The 22,983-nt window shown below is 37.7% G+C and overlaps 1 protein-coding gene across 1 annotated transcript; it reads right to left on the minus strand.

Annotated features, from left to right (window-relative positions):
* Positions 1-325: 325 nt before the first annotated feature.
* On the minus strand, positions 326-8,672 carry LOC125178930. Its single transcript, XM_047883824.1, has 4 exons — positions 8,446-8,672; positions 2,406-2,547; positions 794-879; positions 326-424 (listed from the first exon to the last, which is right to left on the minus strand). The coding sequence occupies exons 1-4, from the start codon at positions 8,530-8,532 to the stop codon at positions 326-328; spliced, it is 414 nt and encodes a 137-aa protein (XP_047739780.1). The 5' UTR covers positions 8,533-8,672.
* Between the last annotated feature and the right edge of the window lie 14,311 nt (positions 8,673-22,983).

The raw sequence follows: 22,983 nt of genomic DNA on the forward strand, positions 1-22,983 counted from the left end.
GCATTGAGATTTAATTTCTTTTGATAGTATTTTTGAATACTATGCGTCTCTATACATAATTTAAATCACTTTTCCTGTTAAGTTTGTGTACTTACATACATTAAAATACGATTTTTCAAGTGTACGAATATTTATTTCCCCCCACTGTAAGTCACGTCTTCAAGATGAGACTCATCCTAATTTTGTTCTCATCAATCTGTCCATTAGGTATATTCTAGCACGGTTCTCCCCGTGCTAAAATCATAAAGAATTTCTTATATAGATTGTACTTAACATATTGATAAAAACTCCTTAAATGCATTCCTAACTAAAGTTAGAGCAATTATCAAGGTGACATACCACACAATAAGGGCAGGGAAGATGGATCTTTTTCAGGCAGGTTGGGATTTGCACCAGCATGTAGAAGGCTCGCCAATATTTCTTCCTGAACAAATAAAAATTTAGTGGAGTGAATTTAAGATGAAGTATCAGGACAAAACAATAAGAAACATCTGTTCTTATACAGAAAAATAGCATTCAGCAACATAGGAGCAAAATTAGGAGTCAACAAAAAAAGGCAGTTCAAGACCAAGTTTTGGACATCATAGAGATGCGGAAGTGACAAACAAGTGTGAATATTTTTATTTAGACTGTACCAAAACATAAAGTTATTATAAAAATTCAGCAAATTTTTACTTCATATAATCAGGATCAAGCACATGAAAATAATCTTCAGAGTTAGGACTGTTTCATGTTTAGTTGTAGGCAGGCCAAATTAAAAGCATATGAAACATTTCAAGACCATACTAGTCACCTCCAGGTCTGAGGCTGAGCAGTTTCTACAGAGAAGCAGCAGAGCAGTGGATCGATCATGACTCTCCATGTTTACGCACCTTTTATCTGCAATGAACATTATACAATAATGACTCTGTAATGAACCGGCCTACGACCACCAAGAAACTGGTAACCTCACCTAACAGTTTGCATTGACCATCCTTGTCTCATCTACCAATGACCAGAAGCTGAATAGGTAAACAGCTGCCCAATTGGCTGCGAAGCAATGCTTAAGGCGAGACGGGACTTATAACCAAAGGCAAGTTCCTCAAAGTTTATTAACTAACAAGTTCAACAAGTAGCCTACTACAGAGCTAAGACGCGGAGAAAGAGAGCGAGCTAGCCGAGGGACAAAGCTCTTGATCCTAGGCGACTGTCAGGTAATCCCCTGTAAGCGAGGCACCAGTACCCAAGTCGGTATTGACACAGCTATTACTACCAGCCTCGGCCTACATCAGCGCCGGTATACTTAATCTCTGCAGTCTGAATGCAAGTAGGGAATTTGCAGCCTACTCCAACAACAAAAGAAAACAAATTATTTATCAATATAACATCAGAATTTAATGGGAGGTGAATAGAAGCATCCTAAGAATTGCCTAACCAAGAAGGAATGGTCCAGGAACAAAACTAATTCCACCTCCTCAAGGGGTAGTTTTATCCTGTTAATATTTGATGCATTGGTTGATACCCTAACATGTAAATATATCTCCAACCCAAGGACATGGAAAAGAAGTGCAAGGAACTTTCAACTGCAAACAACTTGACCTCCTCATCTGTAACTTGCACTCGGTAAATGTCGGTTGAGAAAGCACTAAGCTACTACTAAGAGCTCAGTGGTGGCATGGTCAGGAACAATGTTACGAGAATGAAAAACGTCATGGGCATTGCAAGGAGCTAAAGTATGCTGCAGAATATTGCCCAGAAAGTTTAGAACAGAAGTAGAATCTCTGAATAACAGCTGTAAAATAACAAAAACAAGCAAATGGCAATGCAAGTCCCAATTAAAAGGATAAATTTAGATTGACAAGTTCAATTTTTAGTAAATTGGGTTTGAACTAGTTAACTTGAAATTCTTCTCCAAAAGAGTAGCACCAACATTTATATTTTTAATTCATTATGAAAAAAATTCAATATGTGATACTAGCCACTTTAACATTACTGGAAAATAATTCATGACTGAAGCAGAGTTTTTTCAATTCAATCTAAAGTAGTTACAGTATAGGCAGCATAGTATGCAATTTCAAAGAAAGTGTAACATCATTAACCACCAACAACAGGGCATACAGGTAAGCTATATAATAAGCTGTATATTTTATTATTGGCATTGGTTATTTCAATCGAAGCATTGGTCATCCTAATAGTTCACTCCATGAAGAAATAAAATAATTCCAAGACATCATCAATGAATGGCCCATAAGCTACTTAAGTACAAGGCATGCCATCAGAGCCTGCGTTCTGTAGTACAGGCTGGATCAAACTTCCATTTTCTACTTAGGCTTCAGAATCCTGTAAGACTTCAAGTTCTCCCTTTACTATTTTCAGTTCAATCTTTGCACAAATAATAATGAATAGATAAAATATAACTCAATTACCTGCATGCATGAGAAGTCTCTTCACCATTGCAAGATCCTTGTACAAAACAGCATAATGAAGAGCAGAGTAGCCCTGTTGGTCAGGTGTGCAGAGGTTGTGAGTGATGTCATGCCCATGACTCAACAGGGAGGCTATGACTTTCTGCAACAAAGAAATATGTTGCCAGAGGCTATAATAGCTGGTTTTTCATTCAATCCATGCGTTATTAATCCAATTTTACAAGGCTCAATGTATTTTTCTGTTCAACAGGGTCTCAAAACATGTAGCAGTTCCCAACAAGCTTGCACTGTATGCGAGACTGTAGCAACTTGTAACTTAATGACTAAATTATCACTGAATATAACCTGAAGAAGTCATATTCAGCAAGAAATGAAAAAGGGGAAACTAACAATTTTCAAAACAAAATGAAACTATCATAAATTGATAGAAAACAATTGTTCTTGGCAGACCTGTGGTCTGAATTAGACACACTTGTTAGTCTGGGTCACACACCATAGCCAGAACACCAATGACCAAATATACCTCATACAAGGTTGCCAATTCACCCCTAAGCTTGGTGAAGCCCAGTAGCCAAAGTCTATGAGTTATGGAAGAACAGGTTATTCATACCATCCACACTGAATATTGCCTAGACACTCTCTAGTAGCAAAAACAAGTTTAGTCACAACAATCATGACAAACTGGATGTTGAGGCTTCTTACAAAAACTTCAGGACAGAAACAAGAATGGATGGCCAAGGTCAACAGTGAGAGATCTTAGATATTAGCTATAAAGGAATATTATATATTAATAACATTTGAAGAATTGGACTCATCACTTATACATTTGTACCTAACTTTGAGACTTCTACTAGACAAGGAACTGATCAATAATTCATAATTGCAAAAATCATCTCTCCCAAGAAGTTCAAAACCAATAAAGTTAGAGCAAGATGACTCAGCTTAGATTAAATAAATATTACATCTACTGGTAATTTCTCCATGCCTTATCCTTGCTAACAGGGTTGCAAAAAAATCTTGTTTTTTTAAATTGCTCAACCCACCCAAAATTTATTAAAAAGACAATGATTTAATTTTAAAAACTCAAGCAAAATAGGTAGGTAAAACAGTTATATCTACTTATTTCACATATTTCATTTATACCTAGCTTCAACTGAGCTTTTATTTAAATTGTTTTAAATTGTTTTTATTTAAATTGAACTTTTATTTAAATAATTGTCCAATCTTTTAACAGTAAACTTGCGATGCATCATTAACATGATATAACACTATTTAAAACAGTGACATATCTCAGTCAGAGACTACAAATCAATGGTAAAAATATGTATTGAATCAATTAACTCAGTATAAGTTCTTAGCTGTTGTCTTGTTTCTCAAGACTTGTTCTTGTTGTCTTGTTTCTCAAGCTGTTGTCTTGTTTCTCAAGTGCAATGCTCTTCAATACCCAATGTTCAGTTTCTCCCTCAAACACTAAGAATTGAACTTTACACTTTGAACTTGGTGCCTAACCTTGAAACTTCTAGTATTGTAAATGCTCAAAAATTAACAGAATTGTATTGCTAGTTGATTCTAACTTTTTTACAGCTTGTTTTATGGAGTTATATGGCACAAAAATATCAAACATTGAGTTATAGATACACATAGTCTAAGAATAGTGCATGTTAATATCATTAAATAAATATTTTTTAGCACATTTTCTCACTTATGGAAAAATGCACTATTGTGCTTGCTATGTTCGTGCGTCCGTCCGTCCGTCCGTCTGTCTGTCCGTCCCTGACTCCACATTTTTGTTGACAAGAAAATGCGCTCTCTGTCACTCAATGCAGTGAGTACTGAGTTATATTTTTTTAATAATGTCTTTCTTTTCTATTTCACATTGAGAAACTACAGCTTGTAAATTAAATTAATACTGCTGTTGAAATGATATTCAACCAACAGTTTAGGTAGGGCTGACATTGAATACGTAGTTAAAAAAACCTTTGTGGAGTACCTATATTTCCCTCGCTAAGATGTAAATAAAATTTTTTATCATTATATTTTACAACTCTAATCAATGTAGGTTTTTTAGGGGTGGCACTATACTTATGGGGGATAAAAGTATTCAGTAAAGAAGCATAACAGATATTTCCTCAGTAGTTTCTATCCAGCATTATTATACTCTTAAGTTTAAAAATTAAAAATCAAGTTGATGCATTAATAAGTTTTCTTTAAAATCCATATTATACTCCATGGCTTCATTAAAAAAATCCTGGGTTTTTTAGGTTGAAAATCCTGCACAGGTGGGTAGGTGGGCAGCTACCCAGTGTAACCCTGCTTGTGAATGTCTTGACAAGATAGGTATTGTAGATACATGCTCATGTAATCCCTATACAGTTCAGCGGAAAGTTTCTAACACACAAAATCACGAACATCTACAGAGTAGACTGGTGTGAGGCTCACTTGGCCTTAATCTGGAGGTCTTTTGTATAAATCAGCATTAGGTATAACCTGTCAGGTCTAATTCTCCACTATACTGGCTTAACCAGACCAAAAGTTAGTCACTTGGTCCTGGTAAACATGCTATGACAAGTTGAACAGACATGTCTAATAACCTTACTTCAACCTGCTGCTGTTAAGGCTGTACAAAGGACATATATATTCCTCATTGTTCTCACAGATAAATTTCTCGAATGGTAATTGATAACAAGGTAAAAATATATATGTACAAAATAATTTGTTTCAGCTAGTAAGTATGAAATTAGAATATAATTCATCATTCATAATAAATGGAAGAAGGTGCAGAATGTACTGAATGTAGGTACTCTCTTCCTGCACTTGATACATAATCAAAAATCCAAATCATAGCAATAAAGGCAAACAAAGTATTTCAATTTTGTTCATACACAGTCTGAGGATTTCTTGAAATATAATTAAAATAATTTGAAATAAAACTCAAAATTATAGTTCAATTCCATGTGTTGGCATTTTACAGCAATATATATATGTTGTTCACACTTTTCCTAGAGTTTTCCTTGAAGAGCCTTACATACCAACAAGGTGGACAGCAGAGTCATCAATTACACTTCTCCATAGAAGGCAATCTGTGATCAATATGGCAAGAGGCAAACGATCGATATGTACAACAATGCTATGAAATTGATGTGTAAAATGGATACCAAGATAGTGGATAATGTGTAATTTAATGGAACTTGCATATTAACATGGAACATTGGAGATTATTAGCAAATAGCTTAGCAAACGGAGCAGGATTTAACACATGCATCACTCACATGGATATCAATTACACTGACAGTAATCTGTCTGAAAAAAGTAGTAACTCTACTTTCTCACACAGCTTGAATTTCAGCCTCTGCTGCTTATGAAGGCAATTGAAATAAAGGCAAATCTCTTCAACTCATGTTGGAAGTCAATTTTTGGATACACATAAACACCATATAAATCACGTACCCAAGTGTATAGCTTCATTTTAAGTCTTTTCTCATCAGTTTTCTCCATATATTGGTAAAAATCAATACTTACTTTACTTTATCACTACAATGTAATAGCATTTGGCCTAGCCAGACTTCTAAGTAAGGCAACATTGGAAAAGGTTACCAATTAATCACCCTAATGACACAAAGACATGATTGTGGTGGAGGGTGGAAGTCAATTATTCTTCTACATGCTAACAATTCAAGTCAATATGGCTGACAGTGAATGAATGTTACAGATTGTAGTGATTTACAATAGATGCAAGTATGTAAATTAGAAGATGATAATCAATATTTCATTATTCAACCAGTGACTCTACATGGATGCCACATCTAGATCAAGATGGCTGATGGATTGCTTCAAGAGATGCATATTTGGGTGGATCAAACAAACAAACTTTTTAAAAAGATTAATCCCGAGTCAACCACAGGGGATTTACTCATTAACTCATAACCCACTTTAATTTAGCAGTGGAAGTTGAATTAGTTATTACTGGTGTGAGTAAAGAGTTGCAATAAAATTTAGGGTTTATCAGGATTTTAAAATACAACTGATATGCCAATAAATGCTAGCAGACAGAGACCAGGGTTGGTGATTTTTCGATTATTTTTAAATCAAAAAAATAAATATTCTAAGATTTTTTTTATTTTTTCATGATTTTTTTCATTTATTTTATTTTTTCATTTTTTCAGCTTTTTGTCTTTTTGAAAGGTTATTTTTTATGTTGCAATTAGCCTACTAACAATAACAGTACCATATGGATCATAATGGATGGCTAAAAAGGGCACTTAATGCCTTCAATAATGGCCAACAGGCCAAGGTGGTATTTACCACTTAGGGATTTTTGGGTAACAATTATTGATAAGTCTATTCAATAGCTTTGTAAAGTTTGTATGGAGCAAGGTAATGAGCTAAAGATTGACCATTTAACTGGCTTCAATATACAACAACCCTTCAGGAAAGCGGATCTTCTAAACATTAAAGAGTCACATAACAGATAGAAGCTGATAGCACAGTGCACAACACTATCAATAGATCTACTAGTTTTATGTCCTATAAATCTACCAGACTCTACCCTCTAAACACACCAACTAGTACCTAGTGACTGAGTGACTGACTGCACTGTGCTCATTTGATTCAGACCAATTAACCAATACCTACTAAACATAAGCTGAACAACAACCAAACAAACCTCAAACGACTTGACACAAAACTTACATATGTTATGAGAAAACCTAACACTGTTTGAATTAAACATGTAAACAATTCAAAAAATTTATTTCCATTGACTGCATATAACTATTTTATATACGTATAGTTATAATTGTTATTGTTTTGTTTCTAGTTATAAATTCACATATTTAAAAATTATAATTAACTATTTTAATTAGAATACTCATATTAGAGTGGAAAATCTTTCTAAATGCCTAAAAGGTCAATACAATCTCAACCAACCCTTCTTATGTAAGCTAGCTAACAAATGTAAATTGTATAATGTGATTAATATATAACAAATAGTCAAAAAGTTAGTTGAAAACTGCTTATAGCCATATAAGAATAAGCTTAGCTGCTAGCTATGTTATATGTACAATGTATTGCAACACTTGATTCCTCTGTACCAAAAACATACAATTCATTGGAACATAATAGACTATGACTATAGGCAACAGGTTTATATTCCAATTTTTCATAGTAAATTTATACTTAATCATGAATAACAATACCTCAAAATAAATTGAAGATTGCCATTCAATATATTTAAATATAAAAAAAAATTTAAAATATATAAAAAAATTGAAAAAATTGCTTTTTTTTATAAAAAAATCAAGTGATTTAATCACATGATTTAATCAGTTTGATTTAATCATTGCCAACCCAGTTGCGAATAGCACATGAAATTTTTTTATATGCCTTTAGATAGCCCTCACAAAGAGCTTTAAAATGAGCCCAAACTTGTTTATGAAATGTTTCATGGTATCATGGTAAGTTATTAATGAAAAATGCTCAAAACTGTCCCTTATTACCCCGTTTGATGGTGCACTTATGTGCCAATTTAACATTGAGATGGCATGCTTTAAAGCTTGAAAGATGCCAATATTTTAACCTAAAAGGCCTTACAGAATAATTAGGGCTGAATTCTTAGAGAAATTTTAGATGGGTTATATAGGAACAGCTACACATATATTGGAATATCTGAAACTAAACTTTTCTTTGATAAGTCAACTGATATTCATGGATCAAGCTAGTAACACAACTGATTAATATTGAATATATTAACCACAATTCCTATTTCTGAAATTTCTACCTAATTAATGGCCATACAATCAATATTCATAGTTTTATTTGCTTCAAAAATTTAATTCTCCTTGTGGAACTCTTTTGGCTCTTTAAATTGTATAAAAGCATTTTATATTGATTAAAAATAATTTTCGATTTGCATCAGGAGATATTTTCCACTCAGAAGGCTACTTTCATTTTAAAAATTTTAATTCCATAAAATTTGATTTAAAAACATTTCCCTGGAAATGCAAGATAACACTGAAAAATGGTAGAACAAATTTTTACTTACCTCCACATTCTCAGCACTTCTTGACTTCACAGCTTTGGTTATGATCGTGCAGTCCTGCACGTCAAAATTTTCAAAGTTCATTGACATTCTGCTAATCAATTATTATTATGATTATTTGTGCTAGGTTGGAAATGAAGTCACAAGTTGATCACTTGTTGAACCCTCACTTATCTATGGTTAATTACATTAACATAATTCATCTTCTATCTTTCAGCTTCATTATTCTGTTCACATATTCAAAAGGAAGACACAAGGAAGTTGGTCAATCAGTTCAAGTAGTCATCACTCCAATTATGGAGTGGTGGTAATTATGGTAATTGCCACTGCCAGAAAGTACACAAAGCAAAGCAAAGCCAGCACAGACATGCAAGCAATACAAAAGGCATGCATTCTTGATACCTGCTGACCAAAATCATATCAATCACAAACAAAGGGGAAGTGTTCTATTAAATCTTCAATTACTAAATGCAGGCACATGCGACAAGAGTATAAGTCATGTCAAAATGATATTGTAGCTGTTTGACTATTGTTATGAGGGTGTGATGAACTCGTCATCAGGTTGCACTAGTGACTAGTGTATTGCAACTAAATGATTTTAATGGGGAATTAAAGTTGGTGTTTTCTAAGTTTTATTAAACAGAGTTAAAACAAAGTTACATAGTTTATTACATGGGATCAGCAGCTTATGAGACATCAAGGATTGTGCCAAAATGAGTAGTTAAGAAATTGCAAATAGAGAGGAACATGGACAGGTGATGATGCCTACTCTAGGTGCAGATAAATTCAATGCTTTGATCAGACTATTGCACTTGCTGGTTGAATTTTGGTAATACTGTAATTATGTAATATTGCAAAGAAATAGAAAAAAGAACAATATTAACTAACACAAAGAAAAATTAATGCTCCACCTGCCCACTCAATATAATACTAAAAATGATAATAAAGATCATGTACGCAGGAAGGTTGTGCTATAAAAATAGTATTTACAACCCCCAGTAACAATATGATATGAACAAACCCCAACATAAGCCAGACAAAGACAAATCAAAGCCACTACACTATGACTGGCAACCCTGCATCAAGATGATGGACCAGCATTTCTTCTGTATCTGTAAGCTTACAGGACTGGGCTTGTAATTTTGCACCTATGTATTTTATTGGGTCAAGTGAATTCGTTCTAACAAAAAAATCATAAAAAACATACTTGAAACAGGAAGGAATATTTTATCAACAACCATCATATTTTTTGGAGAAATGAATCATAGTTTAGGTTAATTACTTTTCATTCTATGTTGCCTGGTGTTGCCTGATAATAACAATTTTGTTATTATCAATAATGCATTAATTTTTTTATAACGTGAATATTTTTCTGCTAAGCTAGGTAAATGTAATGAAAATTATTTGTTGTCGATATATTTTTTTTGTTAACTGGAGCCTTTGCTAACCACAGTTCTACTGTAAATGCATTTTTAGTGGTGTCCCGTAACCTGTATTAACCCAGATTAGGCCAGATAAGTAATCCTCATTACCCTGTCATACCAAATGGCTTTTGACCACCACTTTGTTCTGGATTGAGGTATGAAAATTCTGTCAATAAAGTTTTAAGGGGAGTGTCTAGGGTAAAATTTTGGATTTTGGCTTTTCCGGTTTTTAGTCTCATGTAAAAGCTGACATTCTGATCTATCCAACGGTACCAAAACCATCTCTGTACGTTGATTTATGCTTTCACGGCAGATCATGAAAGGGAGGGGGGTGGGGTAGTTCTTTAACAAATAGAATGGGAGGAAATTCGCTGCGAGCACTTTAAATAGAGTGTCTGCTTGAAGTGCACCTTAGTTACCTGCCTGGCGTCGTATGAGGAGGTGTGCATGCAGTCGCTCCCACCATCCTTGACTGGAATCAAGCTCCAGTAACGTTTAACACGAACAAAAATGTCTTAGAATTCTATTTTACATATGTGTACCAAGTTTCAGAGTGATCCGTTTGTAAATAGCCGAGATAAATTTTACCCTAGACGCTCCCCTTAAAGCTAAAGCTGACACCTGTCAGCAACTTTTTTTCAAACACAATTTTTTAATACAGCAAATATTTTTTTAATACAGATCATGGCACAAGCATGGAAAACCTCTGCCTTTATGGCCACAACTAGCCAGGGTGCAGAGGGTGCAAACAGCGTCGCCAATATATGGATTTTTAGCCCAAAGCATCGCCAGCCATTTTCAAGATCCATTGCCAGGTAATTTTTATAAGAAAATGCTGCTAAAACTTTGACAGTATATCTCTTACTCTCCACGCACTGCATTATTGAAACTGATTCCCGGACAAGATTCTCTGCATCCTGATCCATCCAATGTACAGGAAACCTTACTGTGTGCACCTGTGATCTTCCAGATTTACAATAATTTCAAAGTAATTTCTGAAAGGCAATAATTTAAATCCAAATGGGTTGGCAAGATCTTCTGAAGGCATAAATTTTGCTGCTGATGCATTGCCAATAATCTTTTGATATTCACCCACTTTCTGCACCCTGGGAAACTAGAGCTTTCCAGCCATTTCTGGAAATGCTAGATTTCTGCCAGATCCAGGGTGCAGAGAGTGCAAGCAGAATCGCCAAGATATGGTTTGGTTTTTTTTTTTGCCCAAAACGGTGACAGCTATTTGATAAAGTGCTGCAAGCAACTTTGATGGTATATAGTCAGATGGGGTAAGACAGGACCGAAATCACTAACAGGCATGTAGCATCTATACCATGAATAACTAAAAAATCCTAAATTTATCACAAGGTGCGGTTATGCAATGGGCTTCAAAGCTACAACTCAGACTTTTTGCATACAACACAGTTTTCTGTACAGATTAAAAAAAGTGAGCTGGTCCCATCTTACCCCATTGGGGTAAGATGGGACCAGGCTGGGGTAAGAAAGGACCAACAGGTAATTCTTATGTTACAAGGTTTTTAGTCAAAATATAAATCTGATATTCAATATTATCCATCTAGAAACACATTATTTGATTAAACAACCACCTGTTACTGTTTTGTGTTGCAGGAAGTAAACTCCAATATCAGTCACATTGGAGTGTTTGCCATGAGAAAACTTTGTTAAGCATAGAAATAGTAGGTTGGCTTTGATTCATTGTAGAGCACTGCCAAATGCTACAGGTATATTCCATTAGTTTCATTATCTGAAAATTTATCAAATTGGTAATAAAACCAATGGATAATAACTTAAGAGTCAGACGTCATGTGTTTTCTTGCTAACTGCATTTGTGATGCACTTCTTCAAACATAGCCCATGCGCTCTCACAAAATTGTGATAATAATTATTTTTTATGTTTCACACAACGATTTTTCCCCCAACCACTCTTGCACATTGTTCTGCAGCTAACTAATGGGAAGAGACATCCCCATTTTCTCCATCCCCATGATGCAATTCACAATAGAATGCTAAATTTATCTAATTAAAAAAGCTAACAAGTTAGAATGGTTATTTTAAGCAAAAGATGAAAATTTTGACCAAAATACTCCATGTATACTTATGCACAATGATATATTCATTTAAAAGCTATTTTTGATAAACTATGGGGTAAAAGAGGACCATTTGTGGGGTAAGACAGGACCATTCATGTGGTAAGATAGGATCACTTGTGGGGTAAAACAGGATCATTTAGTGGTCCCGTCTTACCCCATGTTGGTCCTTTTTTACCCCATTTTAGAATAGTTGTCAGGCAGTGATGGTAGCAGGTAGGAATGCCTAGTATGTCTCAAAAGTTGCTTATTACTTGAGGTTACCTGCCTACATCCACAAACCTGGCCAAAAATTTTTTCGTCATTAGACAGAGCATATTTCCCAAACAGGGTTAACTATTTTGTGACCCTTCTTTACATAGGTTTTCTTAGAAAATTAGCCAGAAATTCATTATTTGCAGAAGAGGGTTGAAACAAGCACTGAAATGACAGGCAATGATTGCTCTAACATATTCTTTTGTCAAATTAAATTCAGTGCAATTAGAATGCATGCCATGGGCCAGTCCTTTCTTACCCCATGAAGGCTGCGATCCTGTCTTACCCCATTTGACTATATCCCTTACTATCCACACACCGCAACACTTACACACAATGCAACTGATTTCCAGACAAGCTTCACTGCATCCTGATCCTTCCAGCATACCAGAAACCTTACTGTGCGCGTGTATGGTCTTTCAGATTTCCAGTAATTTCGAAGTTATTTCTCATATGCAATAGTTTCAATCCAAATGTGTCAGCAAGATCTTCAGATGGCATAAATTTTGCTGCAGATGCGTCACCAAATTTCTTTTGATATTCACCCACTTTCTGCACCCTGGTGCCAGATGAATTGCATCCTATCTAATGGTTAACAAAAGTGCACAATCAGGATGCAAAATTTCATGTGTATTAAAAATTTATCATGTTGGAGCCGCTAGATTTCAGAAACCAGCACATCAGGGACAATCATGCCGCAACAGTCCCTTTTCACACATATAATTTCAACATTACCTGCATACAAACAGCTCAATATAATAATATAAATCACATCAATAACACACCTAGTCAATTCAATCACCAGCGCACTCTTTTCACACCATAACCAATTCACTCACCACAAACAACTCCATCATTAAGGCATATACAATATATACTCACAGTTCTATATCTTATCACTTCTAAAAACAATCAATTTCAAAAAGCCATCATTAAAATAGCACACTTCCACCAAAACAACTCCTGTAAAGAATTCCAATACTCACAGTCACAATTCATATCTAATCAATTGCAACATTAGACAGCACTCAAGCAATCATCAGCTCACTCTGCCAATATCGTATTTAAACTCAAACGCAATTCCGAAAACATCAAAAGAATTGACCACTTCCATATATTTTAAAACCTTGCCTACTCTCTCTGTATTTCACATTGTTGATTTTGCCTAAACTTGTCTAGCTTTTCCCCATCTACCATAATCTATGTAACCATAATTATTTATACCTTACCTTATCCAACCTTACCTAACCTGTACGGCTCTACTCCATCCATACTCATAATAAACTTTCCGTACTCAAAATAATGTAATTATCTCGAGCCCAACCTTACATTACCCATAATTCAAAACCCTGCGCAGCATTACCCAAACTTACTTAACTTTGTTTATTCTTCCCTAACCTAACCTAACCTAACCAAACCTAACCTAAAAGGACCTAGCCTTGTCTCTTATACACATCTAGATGTGTATAAGAGACAGCTATTATGGGCCAAAATTTCATCTTCGTAGCAGGGCTGGAAGTACGAAAGTGGGTCTAAAAGTGTCGATTTCACGTAGGTACCAATACGGCGAGGACAAGGACGTAAAGTCAAAATCAAAATCTGAATGCGGATCTGAATCTAAGTGTTTCTTCGAAATTCTTTCGGGGCCCCTGCGCCATTAACAAGTAGGAAAATTCCAATCCTGCCATAGCAGAAGTACTTCTTCAAAATATCACTTTTTAACATTTTTTCAGGGATTTTTTAGAGCTAGTGTATGTATGATTTCTTAACTTACTGGATAGAAAAAATATTGAAGTTTACAGTTCTAAATATAAGTCTGTTTTCTCACTATCTCTGTTAAGGGGCAGCCTGGTGCTGGCAGGGGACCCAGACTCCCACTGAGATAAGTTTCCTAACCAGATTGGGAAACTTATCTTACTGGGACTTGGGAGTGACAGTCTGGGCAATGTGCTGCATGCATGTGCACCAGCAGCACCATATGAGGCATATCATCCACATATGTCATGCAAACTGGCAAACCAGGCGACATGATGCCAACATCAATGATTAATTGACATGCACCAAGTCGACCAAGAGTCTATACTTTATTATAGTCTATCGAGGCTCATGGTTTCCACGTGAGAAACTTTCTTAGACAAGAACGGCACACTATCATCCATCTTGCTGTCATATCTGTAACTAAAGTTATTCAAGATTGAAAAAGTTGCATCAGTAAAAATATAGGCCATTTTGGGTGTAGCAGTCATGTCGAAATTTGTTACCAACTGCCGCGTTATTTATTTTTTTTTTTTGTTTCAAATTTGCAGGGGCCTCTGAAGATCAGTCCAATGCGGCCCCACAACCAGTTTTGCGTTATTGTTGTTAACAGAGCTGGGCAGCGCTACTTGGAAATGTAGCGGCGCTACCGCTACCGCTACATGCTCTAAATGTAGCGGGCCCTACCGCTACCGCTACACCCACTAGATTGTAACGGGCGCTACCGCTACCGCTACATGCTCTAAATGTAGCGGGCCCTACCGCTACCGCTACACCCACTAGATTGTAACGGGCGCTACCGCTACCGCTACAGTAAAATGTAGCGCGCTACATTAGCCGCTACAATGGCCAAAATTATTGGAAATCTCTAAATATTTATTGTTCTGCTATTGGAATTTACTCTTCAACATTTATTGATAATAAAACATTTTTAAAACATATCAATGCAACTTTATTGCAATTGACCTAACCAAACTAGTATGGGTTACCCCAGGGTTAGATACAGTAAATAGAAGTTACAGTTATTTTTATGTTTTACCTTCCCTACATGGATGTGAACTTTAATCTACCAATCTAAGAAATTATCCACATATACATATAAAAATCAGTCTTTTTTGTATATATATATGCGGATTATTTTTGAGATTGGTAGATTGAAGTAGACATCCATGTAGGGAAGGTGAAACATAAAAATAACCGTGTAAAAATAACTGTAAGCAAACTGAAAGATGAAAAAACCTGTAAGTGGTAACTGGTAACAACTTAACAAGTAACAACTAACATGTTGACACTAGTAACAGGCTGAGGTTGACAACATTACACCGAAATCTTTCATACAGTTTTATTCTGTAATTTATATCATGTATGTATCATGCTGGTTTTTAAATAATATTTAATACTATTAAGGGGACCGGCTACCCTAAAAATCGGAAATTTTGGCTTTACCGTTTTCTTGACTCATTTTGTAGCTGCTGAAAAGGCGCGTCTAACGCAGTTTACCGCATGTCTGTGCGTGCTATAATTTTTGCGTAAGACAATTTTAATAATATATATATTAACATTTTTTAACAATATGTACAAAGATTTATTTGAATTAAATCTGTATATATAGATCATTACTCTCGTTAATTACAAAGTGTTTGCACTCGTTTGAAAGCTACAAAAGAGACGCGTTCAACAAAGCTACTACCATAGATGTACATGCAATACTTTTTTGTGTAATGCAGTCTTGAACTTTTATAAAATGATCATTTTATATCATTATTTACAAATGAATGGTATTTATATGTCATTATTTAGGTTAATTGCAAAGTGTTTACCCTGAACAATTTAAAAATCCAAAAAACGCCATCTTAAAAAAATTATAACTCCAACAGTTTTCAAGCTACGGCAATGAGAGACATACCATTCGATTTGTAAAAACAATACCTAGGGACTCTAGAAGCATTTTTTTATTATGTGCATGGTTTGACTTAAATATGGGAGGGGGAGGAAGGTGGGAGGGGGGTAAAAATGTGGAAAAAATGGGAGGAATGCGAAAAAAAATGATGAGGAAAATAAAAAATCGGGGCTCTACAGTCGCTAGATATTGTTGTTACAAATCGAATGATATGTGTCTCGACATTGTAGCATGTGATTTGCAAAAGTTATAAACTTTTTTAGAGTACCCCTAATTTGCCGTTTTCTATTAATTCCACGCTCTCTTTCATTTTTTTTTTAATTTACATGAACACAAAGGTCTTAAATTTCTGTTAAGGTCTTCTCTGTAAAGGTCTTAAATTAAATAAATTTCTGTAGAGGTCTTAAATTCTGCAATATCCATCACATGAGTATGCACAAGTTACTGAAGGTCCAGCCTGGGGGTGGGACAACCTGGAGCTCCTTAAGATCAAGTTGTTAAAACAAATTGTGACTGTTATGGCGTCGCTGTGCGGTGTACAGAAAAGAAAACATAACTCCTGTGGGCTTTCTCTGAAGGAGCAATATTTGAAAACTGATTTACAGGCAAGCAGTAACAGTCCTTGCAATGGCAGTCTTGCTACATGAAATTGATAAGAGATACTGATCCTAACAACCTACATAGACTGGTACCGCTTGTCTCAAATTAAGCACTTATAATAAGTCGTACTGGGATGAAGTGAATATTCTGATAGTGTTAGTTCCCACATAGAATAGAATAGAAGTTGGCGTTGAAGAAATAGGCCCATGGCCTGTTGCCGATTCTTGAACTTTTCGTGACTTGATTCACAAGGGATCCGGCCTTTGGAACCCGATCTTTCCATAGCTGACGATTGATTGAGATAGCTGCTGGACTTATTGCCTGGTCCGTAATTTGCTAGGCATTTTAAGACTGAACATATGCTCCTGCATAGCTTTGTCTAGTCTGTTCTTGAAGGCGTTCACACTCGGATCGTCAACGATGCTATCAGGGAGGCTGTTCCACATGTCGGTGACTCGAAGCGAGAAGAAATGTTGTTGCATGGATGTGTTCCAACGCTGTTTTTTCACATGTTTTAGTATGGTAAGTTTTACTACTGAGATCTAGGATTATAATATTAGGAATCTTAATTCATAAGGAATGCAAAACACCCAGGGCAATCAAGAATGCACCTACTGCATCCATAATTAAGTTCTGGATCAAGCAGGAGTAGGGGCCACCTCCAAGTATATTTTTATGGGTTACAGGAATATTAAGACGGGTTAGCAGGTTGGTTAAATTAGTTCGAGCATGTTGGTGCAGAGGGCACTGTAGCAATAAGTGTTGGATGGTCTCTGGGGAACCACAAGAGCACCGGGGACTATTTACAAGCTCAAAACGGGCCAAATGAGCTCTCACACCAGCATGTCCAGTATGAAGCCTAGTAAGAGCTGTTTCAATGGCTCGGTTGCTATGAGAGGCCCATGGCCATTCGCCTACCCAGTCTCATCTGAAGCTACCCTTCCGTGAAGTATTTACATACTCCACAATCCATAACTGGCCATACATAACTGGTTCCAACTGGCCAGAATTCCATCATGCACTAATCTTGCCGTTTCTTCCCTTGAGCTGGGGGTGAGAGTACGGTAACCAAGCTGGTGTGCATCCCTGGCTGCCCGATCAGCAGCCTTGTTGCCTGAAATTCCCCAGTGACCAGGAATATACTGAATTCGCACCTCATGGGAGGGCATCAGTGACATGATTTTATTTTGTATATCAAATATTAAACTAAGGTAGGATTCAGGTTGCCTATTTCTAATCAAACAAACTGAGGATTGTGAATCAGTAAAAATGACAATATTCTCAGAGTGGAGGAGGTTTATTTGTGACCAATATAATGCTTCCCTTATTGCAAACAATTCTCATTCTATTGCCTGAATTTCAGGGCTATGTGGGAACCATCTGTGAGAATAGCTGTGTGCCTAGGATATTTGAAGTTAACTAGTTCTGAGAAAATTTGAACAGCAGCTTCTGAGGATGTGTCTGATACTGTTGAGGGAGAAAAATCTACAGTGAAGAAATCATCAGAATTGAACCATGGGGGAAAGGGGAAATAAAAGGAGAGGTAAGCAGAGGAGGGACCTGGATTTGTAGTGAGGTCAAGATTGCCCTTGTATGGGGAACAAAACTGGGCAATAAGTTGGTTCTCGGTGGCATGATATGTGGCACATTTGGGTTGAACAGTTCAGGCATGATAGGACCTTGGGGCAGCTGTATCAGGCGGAGATAATATTTACACATTAATTCCTTGCAGTGAAAGGTTAGGGGAGGAATGTTAGCCTCTACTGCCATAGAGGAGACAGGGGTTGTCGTTCGGCAGCCTAGGTCTATGCGTAGACAGTGGTTTTGGATAATGTTGAGCTTTGAGAGATTTGATTGAGCTGCCGACCCATAGAAAGCAGCTGCATAGTCTAATCAACTTCTAATCAGAACTGTGTACAACTTAATCAATACAACTCGATCGGCACCCCAGTGCATGCTCGAGATACATTGCAGCAAGTTCATGATTGGGATGCAGTTTAGCTTAAGTGAATTTATTTGTGGTTCCCATCAGAGTCGAGGGGCATCCAAGACAACTCCCAGGTACCTGTATTGGTTGACAAACTCTTGTATGCAGCCATCCGCCGTCAAAGGCACTACAGTGGCTTGTTTATTGGTGAATAACATGCATTTTGTTTTAGCAAGTTTAAGGGTCAGGCCCCACTGCTTAGTCCAATTATAGAAAGCCCTCAATTGTGATTGAATCTTCCCAGTGGCTGCAGTGATGTCATGGCTGCAGTGATGTCATAGCTGCTTGTAAAAAAGGCTACGTCATCAGCATAGTCTGCCACATTCACTCCCGGCACCGATGGAAGATCCCTCATCATCACATTAAACAAGAGCGGTGAGAGAATAGCACCCTGGGGAACTCCTGATTTAATGCCTCTGGTAGCAGAGGTCTCACCTTGAAATGGTACTTGAAAAGAGAGGTCAGTGAGGTAAGCACGGAGCCAGCTCAACATTTTACCCCGAACCCCACACTGGCTGAGTTTGTAAGCAGGCCTGTATGCCACCCTCAGTCAAACGCATTTGATAGGTCACAGAACACAACCAGGAGGGTTGACCTGGTGGCAAGAGCAGCACAGATTGCAGCCTCCAACCTGGCAACCTGATAGACTGCCGCTAGACGGCACCGGAACCCTCTCTGGGAAGGTCGGAGGGAGCCATGTTGTTCTAGGTGGAAGCACAGTCGTTTGTTTACTAGCAATTCTAGCAATTTTCCCAAGCATGACATGAGTGATATTGGTCTGTAAGATGCAACGGAGGTCAAATTTTTAGCTGGTTTGGGGATAGGAACTATCAAGGCCAATTTCTAATTTTTCATTTCCATTTACACTCTAGCTTCACTCCTCTTGAAGGCAATAAGGTTTGCAGGGGAAGGATTAGAAATTAGAGCTCTCTTAGCAGAGCGTAGCTCTGTGTCCACCAGGATTTATTATACTTGGGGGTTATTGTTGCCTTGGACTGATGCAGAGCAGTCAGCCATGCACACCATGAACCCGCCATGTACCCTTCTGATACAGAGCAGTCAGCCATGCACCCCATGAACCACCCTCAAACGTCCAGGATGGTCGAGATCTGTACCTCACTGTAGAGGCCGCAACACCAACACAGGTGACAACTGGGTAGTGATCGCTTCCCATATCATTCTCTATGTGCACAGTAGCTAGTGGCAGAAGGTCAGTTAAGATTATTGAGAGGTCAAGGGTAGAAAAAGAGTTGTGGTAGACACTGTAATATGTATGAAGTGATGGTGGAGTTAGTACAGCTAATCTGGTGTTGTTCAGCAGGACATTTTCTAGGTTTCTTCCACTTGGGTTTGGAGTTTTGCCTGGCTCCCAAGCTTGACTATGGGCGTTGAAATCCCCTACAACAAGACATGAGGGCTCTAGCTGTGAAAAATAGTGATCAAATTCTTGTTGTGTGACATTTTTGTTGGGGTTATACAGATTTAATATTGAAAATGGCACATTGCTATTTTTCAAGTAAATTTTTATACCACATACTTCCAAGAAGCCCTGGGGAAAAAGTTGCAAATCGTGATCCAAGTAGGTTACATCGCTTCGGATGAGCACAGCAAGCCCTCCTCCAGCCTGATGAGCATCAGGCTCTGAGCTTATGGACAGCACTATAATTGATGAAGGTTGGCTCAAAGTTTGGTGAAAGCCATGTTTCAGAGAAAATACAATATGTGGTTTGTTTGAGTATATATGCAGTTTGAGGTTGCTAAGTTTATTTCCAAGACTATGACAATTCCACTGAAGTATCCTTATTTCTTTGTGGGAAGACATTCTTTGGATTGGACAACTTTATGTTTTTCAGTGGGCAATGGGTGGTGGGTAATTTTAGATTTTCTTTTACTTTCACTCATCTTCTGGTTGCCAGTTAGTTTTATGGTTTCCTGAGCTGCTTTCCCAGGGTTTCTCCCAATTATGGGAGATGGCTCAATAGAAGTTTCATTCATTGTGGTATCCATGTTCACACGGGACTCAGTTTCATCAGATTCCTTTGCAGTATTTATCTTACAGAGGTTTTGGCCATGGGGATAGGGGATGGGGGTAAGTCTGAGTTTGTTGACACTGTCGTGGGGTTAGGATGAGTGCTGCCAAGCTGTAGGGCCTCCTTAGTGAGGTTAGTGACTACTTTTGTAATGTCTATATTGTCAGTTTTGGCACATAGGTAATAATTTTTGACATTAGTTCAATAAATTGTGTTACAGTAGGTCCCTGCAAAGTGGGTGTAGAATTCTGGGTCTGGGTTCCAATTGTCGCAGTTTGGGGAGTGTGGATTTTTTTAGGCTTTACTCTCTGAGCCCAGGTTTCCTGCTGGGATGAGGGAAAGGGCCGGTCAGATGGAGAGGTTGACTCAGTAGAGCGAGCTACTTCATCAAACTGAGACATGTTGCTGTTGGCTGACTGTTTCACTATTTTTAGAGCTTCTTGATAGGAAACCTTGTTTTCAACTCTGATTCTTTCAATTGCCTTAGGCTCTTTCATGAAACTACATCAACCGTAGCTCTAGCTGGCCACATGTTGGCCCTCACAGTTACAGCAAAGTGGGCTGGCTGCCTTGGTGAGTACAGTCTTTTACATTATGGGCACCAGAACAGACAACACAGCGTGGGGTTTTTTGCAGCTGATTGCACTGTGGCCAAAGTCTTGGCACTCGAAACACTGCCATGGTTGGGCAATGTATGGGTTCACGTGAAAATGCTGGTATCCAAGGTTAAGAAAATTTGGTCAAGTACTTGAGTTAAAACTTACTTTGAACATTGAGGTTGGAACCTTATCTTTGCCTTTCAGAATTCTCTCTGCAGTGGAACCACCAAAGCCAGCCAATGCAAGAGACTCTTCAAGATCCCCACCAAAGACATCACTACCTATTGGTCCAATCACTCCACTGGACTTTGTAAAGTTGATAGGAAGGTGTCACTTTATTTTCCATGAGGCAAGCTGATTGACCTCCAGCAAAGAGGGCATCATGTCTCCAGGACCAGGCTCTTTCTCAAGAGTAATGACAAGAATCTTCCAGCCAAGATTCTTGCTCACTCCAGCAATTCCTGCTCTACCAACCCAAAGGGAGAGCTGGCTAAAGCCTTACTCAAGGTCAAATAATTGGAAAAGAATTTCTCCACTGGGCGGGTGTTGGCAACTGGTTCAACAATCACAACTTTCACCAGAGAGTTTGTAACATCAGGCTCTATCTCAATCTCCTGGTTAGATCTCGGAGAGTCCTTTGATCTATTCCCTGTACTGTGGTAGCATGTTGCGGAGCATGGGTTGGTGGGATTTCATCTTCCGACATGTCTGAAGTCAAAGAGAGTTGACTTGATCTGAGCCATTGACACATGCAAAACCTTCAAAATTACTTTTCTTAGTGTAACAAGATTTTTTATTAGATGTAGGCTGCTCAGCACCTGGTGCTACTGCTGGTGGGCAACTCAATAGAGATGGGGGGTTAGGAGTCTCAGGAATGCAGTTTATGCTACTGTCACTGAAATTGTTGGCTACCGGCGATGAAATTTTCAAAGGCACAAAAGCAGGCAAATGAGTAGGCCAGCAGGGCCGGCCTCAACGTCTGAGTCGGAGTGTCGGACACGGACGCGCCCCCACCCCTACGCGGCTTATGCCTTATGGCGCCGCATCATTGTAGTTAGGAGCTCGAACTCTGAGGCTCAATTTCTCCTCCACTCACACGTGACTTACCTATTCATAATACTGATAAATATATGTGAGATACGATTTTAGCTACTATCTAGGTGGACACCACACAAATCTAGTCGATTGTTCAACGTTCATTAACACACGTCCGTAGTCAACCGCAGCTCGAACCTGAATCAACTGCCGCGCTCACAACACAGCTTCCACTAAAAACAACTCTTCCGAACCATGCGTACCGGCAAGTCCGGAAATTGTAGCGGATCAAATCAGGCTCATTTACATGATTTAGTATAGCCAGGGCCATAGTTGATTGGACATGCGTGGTCCATCGCTTTTACCTGTAATTCTCTCAATTTTCTCAAAGTATTTCTCACAACTGATCATTTATACCAATCTACCATAGCCTACTATAATGCTATATGGCTGTTTTGATTACTTAAATAAATGTGATGGACTTTGTCTTGAACTCAATTGCAATTATTGTGAAAATCAAGAAAACTGAGCAACAAATAGAACTTGCGACGTGTGAATGGACACGTAAAATGATTCACTTGTGAATAATTGAAGCCCCGAAGACCGTGTTGACAAGTGGTCTAGTGTATCTAAATAGAATAGAATAGAAGTGTCGGCACTGCAGAAATAGGCCCATGGCCTGTTGCCGACTCTTGAACTTTTCGTGACTTGATTCACAAGGGATCCGGCCTTTGGAACCCGATCTTTCCATAGCTGACGATTGATTGAGATAGCTGCTGGACTTATTGCCTGGTCCGTAATTTGCTAGGCATTTTAAGACTGAACATATGCTCCTGCATAGCTTCGTCTAGTCT

The sequence above is a fragment of the Hyalella azteca genome, unplaced genomic scaffold (assembly GCF_000764305.2).
Source record: "Hyalella azteca isolate HAZT.00-mixed unplaced genomic scaffold, Hazt_2.0.2 contig13731, whole genome shotgun sequence".
In the NCBI taxonomy this organism is placed as follows: Eukaryota; Metazoa; Arthropoda; class Malacostraca; order Amphipoda; family Hyalellidae; genus Hyalella; species Hyalella azteca.